At 45.7% G+C, this 11658-nt stretch overlaps 2 protein-coding genes across 3 annotated transcripts in view; one reads left to right on the forward strand and one right to left on the reverse strand.

The window, feature by feature from the left end:
* tnni3k (TNNI3 interacting kinase) overlaps positions 1-2496 on the reverse strand; it is a 24198-nt gene extending 21702 nt beyond the window's left edge. For both annotated transcript variants that reach the window (XM_066643691.1, XM_066643690.1), the window contains exons 1-3: positions 2209-2496; positions 194-361; positions 9-101 (exon numbers count right to left, since the gene is read on the reverse strand). In XM_066643691.1, coding sequence (XP_066499788.1) covers positions 9-101; positions 194-361; positions 2209-2296 — 349 coding nt within the window. In that variant the 5' untranslated portion in view covers positions 2297-2496. The remainder of the gene's footprint in view (positions 1-8; positions 102-193; positions 362-2208) is intronic.
* A 567-nt stretch (positions 2497-3063) lies between these two features.
* Positions 3064-11072, forward strand: lrriq3 (leucine rich repeats and IQ motif containing 3). The gene is made up of 10 exons (XM_066643281.1): positions 3064-3201; positions 4158-4479; positions 4739-5062; positions 6067-6197; positions 6772-6898; positions 7063-7119; positions 7516-7636; positions 7850-8087; positions 8656-9144; positions 10889-11072. Exons 2-10 carry the CDS (start codon positions 4207-4209, stop codon positions 11070-11072), a joined length of 1944 nt encoding a protein of 647 aa, XP_066499378.1. The 5' UTR covers positions 3064-3201; positions 4158-4206.
* The last annotated feature ends 586 nt before the right edge of the window (positions 11073-11658 follow it).

An 11658-nucleotide genomic window follows, 5' to 3' on the forward strand; every position in this document is an offset into this window, starting at 1 on the left:
TCACTTACCTGCGTGTATCAAAATGACTCTGAAACTGGACAGGGCCTCGCCATATTCATCATTTAGGAGCTGCAGGGAGTGTAGGGTTGACCCTCCATTACCTGTATCAACACCAGATGCAGAATTGTATCACCATTTTGCAGCATATGTGAGATATACACGATTTAAAAGCATCATCTGTGGTTGTTCTTGCCTATCTTGTATCCTGGGGGGTCTGCAAACACGTGGTAACTGACACCAACCGGCAGCTCTTTCCTATCACACTTCTCTCGAATCTGGAGTTTGTACGCGACTCTCTGGTCCTCGTCCACTGCAGTAATGACCACAAGGTCCCAGAACTCTCCAGGATTCACCTCCCTCCCTGGAAAAACAATTCACATCAAGATCAGTCACAAAAAAAACATATGCTTTGAAGTTTAGATATGAGCAGGCTTTAAAATCTAGATTAACGTCATATATCTAGTTTAAATCATTGATACAACCATAAAAAATGTCAGAGCAATTTTAAAAGAGGCGCCTTATTAAAGGGCACCACAGCTGTGAAAGTTGAGGGAAGAAAAAGCACTGTCTTTTCATTCCCTCTGCCCCGTTAGTTCTTGCCAGTCAAGGAATAGAACGGGTGGCCTTTGGGTGCCCAGAGGAGACCCACGCAGACACAGGGAGAACACACCACACTCCTCACAGACAGTCACCCGGAGGAAACCCACGCAGACACAGAGAGAACACACCACACTCCTCACAGTCACCTGGAGGAAACCCACGCAGACACAGAGAGAACACACCACACTCGTCACAGTCTCCCGGAGGAAACCCACGCAGACACAGAGAGAACACACCACACTCCTCACAGACAGTCACCCGGAGGAAACCCACACAGACACAGAGAGAACACACCACACTCCTCACAGACAGTCACCCGGAGGAAACCCACGCAGACACAGGGAGAACACACCACACTCCTCACAGACAGTCACCTGGAGGAAACCCACGCAGACACAGAGAGAACACACCACACTCCTCACAGACAGTCACCCGGAGGAAACCCACGCAGACACAGGGAGAACACACCACACTCCTCACAGACATTCACCCGGAGGAAACCCACGCAGACACAGAGAGAACACACCACACTCCTCAGTCACCCGGAGGAAACCCACGCAGACACAGGGAGAACACACCACACTCCTCACAGACAGTCACCCGGGGGAAACCCACGCAGACACAGGGAGAACACACCACACTCCTCACAGACAGTCACCCGGAGGAAACCCATGCAGACACAGGGAGAACACACCACACTCCTCACAGACAGTCACCCGGAGGAAACCCACGCAGACACAGAGAGAACACACCACACTCCTCAGTCACCCGGAGGAAACCCACGCAGACACAGGGAGAACACACCACACTCCTCACAGACAGTCACCCGGAGGAAACCCACGCAGACACAGAGAGAACACACCACACTCCTCACAGACAGTCACCCGGAGGAAACCCATGCAGACACAGGGAGAACACACCACACTCCTCACAGACAGTCACCCGGAGGAAACCCACGCAGACACAGAGAGAACACACCACACTCCTCAGTCACCCGGAGGAAACCCACGCAGACACAGGGAGAACACACCACACTCCTCAGTCACCCGGAGGAAACCCACGCAGACACAGGGAGAACACACCACACTCCTCACAGACAGTCACCCGGAGGAAACCCATGCAGACACAGGGAGAACACACCACACTCCTCACAGACAGTCACCCGGAGGAAACCCACGCAGACACAGAGAGAACACACCACACTCCTCAGTCACCCGGAGGAAACCCACGCAGACACAGAGAGAACACACCACACTCCTCAGTCACCCGGAGGAAACCCACGCAGACACAGAGAGGACACACCACACTCCTCACAGACAGTCACCCGGAGGAAACCAACGCAGACACAGAGAGAACACACCACATTCCTCACAGACAGTCACCCGGAGGAAACCCACGCAGACACAGGGAGAACACACCACACTCCTTACAGACAGTCACCTGGAGGAAACCCACGCAGACACAGAGAGAACACACCACACTCCTCACAGACAGTCACCCGGAGGAAACCCACGCAGACACAGAGAGAGTATGTAGGGAGCATAAAGTGAGACCATGACTATAAATCATTATTCTAAACCAGCTGTAATATTCATAAATGGTCTTTACCCCTCATTCTGTTGAACTTGTCCAGTTTCTCCTTGGTGGCTTTTTGCAGTTGAGTGTTTTTAGCTTTGATTGTGTTGAGTTCTGTCATTGTGAACAGTTTAGACTCAGTTTAAACTATATTTTAGCTGGATAATTAAGCCTACAACCTAGAAACAAATGGCCAGGGACTACAAAATTAAGCAAAAAGCGTTTCTTTAAAGAAACGAGTCCTCGTTCAATTTTATAAGTGTAGAAATAAGAGTTTAATTCTTCTGTTTCATGTGTTTAACACCACCCCATTCACTGTTGCGCCTCCTTCAGTGTTTACACAGACTTCCTGGTTCCGAGTCACGTGACACCCTTTTACCCTCATTTTAAATATTTAAAAAATATTATTTAAAAATATTTAATAAAAGTATTTACAAATATTATTACATGTATGTAAGTAATAAAATATCTTAAAATATTAATAAAATATCCGTCCGTGTTTTATGTTGCTATGGTCGCTGTAGCATTACGTTACGATAGTGATGAACAACTCCGTGTTTTACGGAGTCGACTCTGATTCGAATCCTTCATCCTCTAATTAATTTTTACAAGGCAGTTTAGAAATGAATCCTCTCCGTTAACCAGAGAAGCACCATGAATCAGGATTTCTCAGTTGTCGTATACTCCTCAGAACAGCACCAGAGCCACAGATAGATTTAAAGATTTAAAACATTTAAAGATGATTTAACAATAATTTAGACCCTTCGCAGATCATAATGATTGATATAACGGATTTCTGAATGATTTCCCCGTTTCCCAAAGACTTTGGAGATGAAGAATCGACACTGTAAGAATCGACTCTTCACTACATAACGATAGATATGGCAACGGTTCTAAACAAATGTCTACAAACCTGCGAATAAAATATTTAAACACGGGAGATTTAAATCACCCTCAGGTAGCAGGAGTATCGTCAAACGAAAGTGTGAATCAACCCGTTTTCTTCCTCATTCCATGGTTAAGGAGGTATAACAAAATGCGATACTTTGTTCAGAGCTGTTAACAGTGGTGTTTTTAAAGTATTTAAGTAATGTGATATTTGTTTATTTATTTATGCTGCTGTTCAGATAACACTTCTACGGATCCCTGCTTTCACACTGATTAAAATAATTTAATCCCATGACTTGTTGAGTAAATCCTTGTTGAGTATTATTACCTTATTTCGTCATAAATATATCTTATTAAGATGTTCCCACTCGTTATTAAGTGTGCACACCTGATATTTAAAAAAACAATGATCACCTGCAGGGCTCCATAAAACACCTTACATTTAACACTGCATTTATCAAATCTCAGATATTAAACATGCTGTTTGTAAAAAAGCCAAGTATTTATATATTTGTTGTTGTTGTTATTGTTATCATTTCTATTACAAAATACTTTAAGTAAAAATAGCATATTTCCATCCATTATCTGTAACCCTTATCCAATTTAGGGTCGCGGTGGGTCCAGAGCCTACCTGGAATCATCAGGCGCAAGGCGGGAATACACCCTGGAGGGGGCGCCAGTCCTTCACAGGGCAACTCAGACACACACTCACACATTCACTCACAACTACGGACACTTTTGAGTCACCAATCCACCTACCAACGTGTGTTTTTGGACTGTGGGAGGAAACCGGAGCACCCGGAGGAAACCCACATGGACACGGGGAGAACACACCAACTCCTCACAGACAGTCACCCGGAGGAAACCCACATGGACACGGGGAGAACACACCAACTCCTCACAGACAGTCACCCGGAGGAAACCCACATGGACACGGGGAGAACACAACACACTCCTCACAGACAGTCACCCGGAGCGGGAATCGAACCCACAACCTCCAGGTCCCTGGAGCTGTGTGACTGCGACACTACCTGCTGCGCCACCGTGCCACCCAATAGCATATTTATTTATATCTTTTTTTTATTATTTCACAGAGGTCCCTAAGTCTTTGCTGAAGGCTGAAAGGGCCCTGACTGCTCCCCAATGGATGTTCTTAGAGCTCAGAGGGATTTTCTGGTGAACTGTTCTGAATCCTTAATCCTGGAGCATGGAAGACACACATCACCAATAAAGAATGCCACCGATCTGCAGGACGTGCTGGTGGTCAGTCTGAGCGGCCTGCTGCTGAAGAACCTGGACCAGCTTGGACACTGCAAAACACTGAAGATTTGTGTCCTGTCCGACAACTTTCTGACCAGGATAGAGCCTCTTATAGAGTGCGTGCACTTAGTAAAACTAGACCTCAGAGGGAATCAGGTCAGTGTCGTCAGTAGCTTTTTTTTTCTTTAATAAATTGTAAATAAACGTAAAATACATTGCTTAGAGTGGGTTTAAAAATTAGTTCTTTATTCCTATAACCACAGATCTTAAAGATTCCCAGTAACGCTACCTGCAGCACGGCAGACGCAGCTCTATCGCTCTGTTTATGATATTGGATCTACTCTTTGGGCAACCTGGGCCTTTAGATATTAAGAGAGCTGTGTTTTGGTTTAATCAACTTCTTTTCTCTGTACAGATTACCCACCTTCCCAGTGCTTCGTTTTGGAGCAATCTGAAAGATTTACAGCTACTCAATCTACACGACAACAGCATCGTGGAGAGGAGAAACATCATTGCTCTGTCTGGGTGTCCCAAACTAACAGCTCTGACCCTTTACGACACTCCACTGAGTCTGAAACCGAATTACAGACACTGCGTGGTCAACACTGTCTGGACCCTAAAGGCCCTGGATAAACACATCATTTCTGATGAGGAAATTGTCCAAAACTGGCTCCTTCCTCCAAAATTTAAAACAATGTCTGCTCAGTTCGGTGTGAACCTGTATCCATCTTTAAAGACGGTGAGTATTGATCTGGTATCGATTGATCAAATAGGCACTACAGTACCCTAAGCACGGTGGCGCAGCAGGTAGTGTTTCAGTCACAGCTCCAGGGACCTGTAGGTTGTGGGTTTGGGTCCTGCTCCGGGTGACTGTCTGTGTGGAGTGTGGTGTGTTCTTCCTGTGTCTGTGTGGGTTTCCTCCGGGTGACTGTCTGTGTGGAGTGTGGTGTGTTCTCCCTGTGTCTGCGTGGGTTTCCTCCGGGTGACTGTCTGTGAGGAGTGTGGTGTGTTCTCCCTGTGTCTGCCTGGGTTTCCTCCGGGTGACTGTCTGTGAGGAGTGTGGTGTGTTCTCCCTGTGTCTGCGTGGGTTTCCTCCGGGTGACTGTCTGTGAGGAGTGTGGTGTGTTCTCCCTGTGTCTGCGTGGGTTTCCTCCGGGTGACTGTCTGTGAGGAGTGTGGTGTGTTCTCCCCGTGTCCATGTGGGTTTCCTCCGGGTGACTGTCTGTGAGGAGTGTGGTGTGTTCTCCCTGTGTCTGCCTGGGTTTCCTCCGGGTGACTGTCTGTGAGGAGTGTGGTGTGTTCTCCCTGTGTCTGCGTGGGTTTCCTCCGGGAGACTGTCTGTGAGGAGTGTGGTGTGTTCTCCCTGTGTCTGCGTGGGTTTCCTCCGGGTGACTGTCTGTGAGGAGTGTGGTGTGTTCTCCCTGTGTCTGTGTGGGTTTCCTCCCACGCTCCAAAAACACACATTGGTAGGTGGATTGAAGACTCAAAAGTGTCCGTAGGTTTGAGTGTGTGAGTGAATGTGTGTGTGTGTGTTGCCCTGTGAAGAACTGGTGCCCCCTCCAGGGTGTATTCCTGCCTTGCAATGATTCCAGGTAGGCTCTGGACCCACTGCGAACCTGATGTGGATAAGCGGTTACAGATAATGAATGAATAAATTATTATTGAATATTAACACAATTTCAGTAATAAATTTGATTGCAGTGTTCTATATCCATGTTGATTATTGCACATTTTCATTTTTAGGACTCATACAAGACTGAAATGAAGGCGCTGCAGGGGTTAATTGCAGTTATAAACCGGGTCCAGGCGAACTACTGCCCAATCCTGATCGTCCAGAAATGGATCAGAGGATATCTGACCAGAAGGAACCTGGGGTAAACAAAAGATTGTCCACAAACATGTAATAAACAGGTGTATGTTGTAGGTTTGTGGTGCCACCAGACATTTGGTATTAAAGCAACTCTAGGTAAGATTTGATATTTTTGCTCCATGGCACCCCCTACAGTTGCAAAGTGCAATTCACTCTTACAGCACTGTTCCTTCCCTCTTCTTTTAAATAGTAACAGAGTGCAGTTTCTGAAGTGCTGAGATCAGAGTTACAGCTCAGTGGAGCATCACAATGATTTTGAAGCTATAATTTAATATAAAAATACAACCTAGTGTTCCTTTAAAGCAGCTTAGTGTGTACAGTAACACAGACATCTGATGAGATGCTGCAGGATGTCAATGTTGTTTTGGGTGGCAGTGTGTCCAACTGCAGAAATGAACACACTTTAGACCTGTGTTAATGTTACGACAAGGAAAGCCGTGCACTAAAATGTGCAAAAAACAATGCTGTGTTTAAGTTTAAGGCGTGAGAGATGTAAAGATGTGAGAATGAATTGCAGATGTCTGCAGATGAATGCATTGAATCCCACAAGGCCACAAGTTCTCCTGATCTTCATGCAGATTGTGTAGAAGCCCTCTGCCCCGGAGCGGTTCACAGAAACAGGGAACTCCACGGTTAACCCCTCGTCCTCCAGAGACCACGAAAGGTTCCTGGATTAAAGAGTGCAGGACTGATCAGCTCGACCTGGTAGCTGCCCTCACAGCACTGTATCACAGTACAGTTACATTACAGACAAACAGAGCATTTAAAATACACAAGTTGTTGGGTTTATCATTTCACATTCAATCCACATATGAGTTATTTTCCAATTCAGATTCGAAAATAACATTTTGTGTTTTTGTATCTGGCAGCAGCTGGAGCAGAGAGAGTCAGCCATGAAGAGACTGTGGGTGAACCTGAGAAAGCAGGTGGACTTTGACAGAGTGCAGTTTCCTATAGTTTCAGTCTACACTTTGAAATAACCCCACCTCCTTGCTTCAGCACTCCTTCCACAGCCACCCCCCTCAATCAGATGAACTCTCACTGCCAGACTACAGCTAGAGGAGTCTCAGAGAGAGTGCGCACTGAAAAGAGGAGCACTGTGTTGTGTTCTGCTTCTGTTTTTTTGTTATTTCTCTGTTTGGCAGCGAGATCTGTCGGGAGTGGAATTGTTCACACTCTTAATAACTTTAGCAAACAACAAAGTGGCTGTGCCGGACGTTTTTTATTTATTTATTTTTTGATTTCCTGAATTAGAAGCACATTTACTGCACCTCCTCATGTACTGCCCTGATCGTCTCACACTCGTTAAACCCCTTAAACAGGAGAAACCCCAGGAGCTGCTGAGTGAGGAGTGGTTTGACAGTTCTTTGCTGAAGGAGCTGAGGATGCCGTGTAACACCCCTGAACAGAGCCAGGGCATAGCCACACCCTCCAGAAGAGTCAGTGAGTCTCAGATATCAGGGTTTATCTCACACCAAACTGATGGGATTGGAAAATACAGATGATTGGGTCAAAATTTGGCAAAACTCTAGGGTGGAAAGAAAGCTCTGGAGCAGTTCCCCATGAGTCTAAAGTCTCTATGTCCAAGCCATGTGCACCTCCACAAACTAAACACTGCATATGAATCTCTATTAATATATTAACCTCTGCGTTTAGATCCTGCCGTTACGGATGTTGACCACACGGAGGCAGACGAGGAGCCCTTCCATCTGTTCGGCTTCAAGGCCACTGTGCATTCTTCTGAGCCATTTGCTGAAATGCTGGCATCTCGAAAAGTTCTCGGACAGGAGGTGCGGGAGGCCATCAGCGTTTTTCATTCACGGAAACCTGAGCGTCCTCGCTGCCCTCAGCCCCAGCCTCGCAACATCACAGCAGAGAAGCGCTTTATCGTCAGGTACGGGTGTTCACAGGTTAAAGAATCACCTGTAAATGAATTACAAGCAGAGAAAAGGGGGGCAGAGAGAGAGAGAGAGAGAGAGAGAGAGAGAGAGAGAGAGAGAGAGGACACAGTGAGAATAGATGGGAAGAGTAGATCATTAGAGAAAAAAGAGAGAGCACCAGAGCACAGGGAGAGAAATACAGAGAGATGGGAAAGTGAGAGAGGATGAGATCAGAGATGAAGAGAGGGGGTGAGCAATGAGAAAGAGAGAGAGAGATGGAGGGAGCTTGAGAAAGAGTGAGAGACCAGAGAGTGTGAAAATAGGGGTAGAACAGATGGAGACTGTCTGCTGGAGAGAGAGAAGTGGAAAAGCATGAACATCAGACCACAGAGAAAAAAAGAGTGGGGAGAAAAAAGAAATGACAGAGAGAGAGAAAAGAGGTGTTGAAGAGATTAGAATTTTTACTGAGGAGTGAGAAAGAGAGGAAGCAATGAGAGGGAGACAGTGAGAAAGAGACAAGGACAGACAGAAATAAGTTTAGAGACAGACAGAGAGGGGTCTAACTCTCCTCTTCCTCGGCAGGTGTCACGACTTCTTCAGCCTCGTCCCTTTCCGGGCGATCGACAGGGCGTACCAGATGAACAAGAAAGCTGAGGACCTGGAGGAGAGAAGGGAGCGGGTAGCGCAGTTGCAGGGTCGCCGTGACGACGCTCGTGGTCGCCGTGACCACTTCCTTGTGGCTCGGTGGAGTGATGCTCTGCTGTTGGAGGATCGAGAAAAGGCCGAACTTGAGAAAAAGCTCAGTCTACAGAGGAACAGATGTCAGGAGGAAATTGAGTTCGCACGCCAGAGACACTTCAGCTTCCTGGAGGAGAAAAGGAGGAGACTCCAGGTGCAGCAGATGGTTGTCCATTTCAGTGGTCAGCACAGCTTCCTGAACAAAGCCATCACCAGACAGTGCATCCAGCAAAGACTCAGCAACTCTCAGCACGAGAGAAGAAGGCGGGTCGCCGTCAGCAAGCAGCACACACAGGATCAGAAACTGCACATTCAACAATACCTGGAGAACAGGTACAGAACCTTATATACCTGGAGAACACCATACACACATACACACCTGGAGAACAGGTACAGAACCTTATATACCTGGAGAACACCATACACACATACACACCTGGAGAACAGGTACAGAACCTTATATACCTGGAGAACACCATACACACATACACACCTGGAGAACAGGTACAGAACCTTATAAACCTGGAGAACACCATACACACATACACACCTGGAGAACAGGTACAGAACCTTATAAACCTGGAGAACACCATACACACATACACACCTGGAGAACAGGTACAGAACCTTATAAACCTGGAGAACACCATACACACATACACACCTGAAGAAACAGGTACAGAACCTTATAAACCTGGAGAACACCATACACACCTGGAGAACAGAGGCAGTGTCTTAAATACCTAGAGAATGCCATACACACCTGGAAAGCAGGTACAGAACCTTATATACCTAGAAAACACCATAGACACATTATGAGAACACCATATACCCCTGGAGAACAGGTACAGTGTTTTAAATACCTAGAGAACAGCATACACACCTGGAGAGCAGATACAGGACCTTACCCAGCTGGAGAACAGGTACAGAATCCTATACACCTGGAGAATACAGTACACATCTGGAGAACAGGTAAAGAACCTTATACACCTGGGGAACACCATACACACCTGGAGAACAGGTACAGAACCTTATATACCTGGAGAATACCATACACACCTGGAGAACAGGTACAGTGTCTTAAATACCTAGAGAACAGCATACACACCTGGAGAGCGGATACAGAACCTTACCCAGCTGGAGAACAGGTACAGTAACCTATACACCTGGAGAATACAATACACACCTGGAGAACAGGTACAGAACCTTATATACCTGGAGAACACCATACAAAATTGAAGAACAGGTACAGGATCTTAATGCCTGAAAAACAAGTACAGTACCTTACACACCTTAAGAACACAATACACACCCAAAGAACAGGTACAGAAACTTATACACCTGGACAACAGGTGTCTAAACATCTAAGGAACACCATAAACCTGGAGGAGAACAGGTACAGAACCTTGTACACCATTACACCTAGAGAACAGGTACAATGTCTTAAGCACCTGGAGAAGACCATACACACCTGAGTACAGGTAAAGGGTCTCACAGAGCTGGGGAACACCATCCGGACTTAGAGAACAGGTTTTCTGTCCTAACCAGTAAAGTATAATAAACATCCTGAGAACAGTGTACACATCTGGAGAACAGGTACAGTATCCTAACAACCTACAGAACTCCCTACACACCTGGAGAACAGGTACAGTATCCTAACAACCTACAGAACTCCCTACACACCTGGAGAACAGGTACAGTATCCTAACAACCTACAGAACTCCCTACACACCTGGAGAACAGGTACAGTATCCTAACAACCTACAGAACTCCCTACACACCTGGAGAACAGGTACAGTATCCTAACAACCTACAGAACTCCCTACACACCTGGAGAACAGGTACAGTATCCTAACAACCTACAGAACTCCCTACACACCTGGAGAACAGGTACAGTATCCTAACAACCTACAGAACTCCCTACACACCTGGAGAACAGGTACAGTATCCTAACAACCTACAGAACTCCCTACACACCTGGAGAACAGGTACAGTATCCTAACAACCTACAGAACTCCCTATAAACCTGTTGTCTTGGGTTGAATTACGGTGTGTGTGTGTCTGTTCGTTTCCTCAGGAAGCAGAAGATCCATGCTGATGTTTTAAGGTCCCGGGCCTCTGTGCACTCTGTCCTCTCAGAGAGAGAGCACCTGGAGCTCCTAGCAGCCCAGGCCAGAGTGGCTCACGTCAAATCCAGCCATTACGAAGTTGAGGTCCTTCATCCAGTCCCACCCACCCACCCACCCAATCAGAAGGCATAATGCCTTGAAACACACAGATCTATAAACCAACACTCAACGGGTTGCAATCACGTTTTTAATAATATATTACTTTTGTTCTAAAGAAATCTGTAATGTTTTAATGTGACACTAATATTCAGAAACTTTCAAACTATTTGAAAGAAATATAATATAAATAATAAACGCAGCTGCAATTAAGAAAGGTTTATTATAAATAACTATCATTTATTTAGTTATAAATAAGAAATAAAACCAAAAAATGTCTCATATTATAAAATATGTCATAACACACTTGTCATTAAAGAGTAAATTCACTTAAAGAAATCACTATTTTGCACTTTAATAATTTTATTTTAATAACAGTTTTATCTTCTTTAAATGGTGTGTTTCTCAGTGTGTTCTTATGTCCTTGTGTTCTTGACTGACATCAGTTTCCTCTGTGTATGTCATGTCCAGAACACGAGCGATTAAAGTCCTCAGATGTTGTTTACACATTTACACACATTTAACTTACAGCAGTGTTGCCCTCATTACTCACACCAATGATATAAGGAGTGTTACAGGGAGTCCATCAGAGAAGGGTGTGGTATATAAACAGACTTGGGAT

The sequence above is a fragment of the Hoplias malabaricus genome, chromosome 14 (genome assembly GCF_029633855.1).
Source record: "Hoplias malabaricus isolate fHopMal1 chromosome 14, fHopMal1.hap1, whole genome shotgun sequence".
NCBI lineage: Eukaryota > Metazoa > Chordata > Actinopteri > Characiformes > Erythrinidae > Hoplias > Hoplias malabaricus.

Bases quoted from the DNA above. Each gene is read 5' to 3' on its own strand.
- lrriq3 (XM_066643281.1), top strand. From the start codon at position 4,207: ATGGATGTTCTTAGAGCTCAGAGGGATTTTCTGGTGAACTGTTCTGAA. The intron at 6,198-6,771 runs GTAAACAAAAGA...ATCTTCATGCAG, and splicing joins CTGACCAGAAGGAACCTGGG to ATTGTGTAGAAGCCCTCTGC. The intron at 6,899-7,062 runs GTAGCTGCCCTC...TGTATCTGGCAG, and splicing joins GGACTGATCAGCTCGACCTG to CAGCTGGAGCAGAGAGAGTC.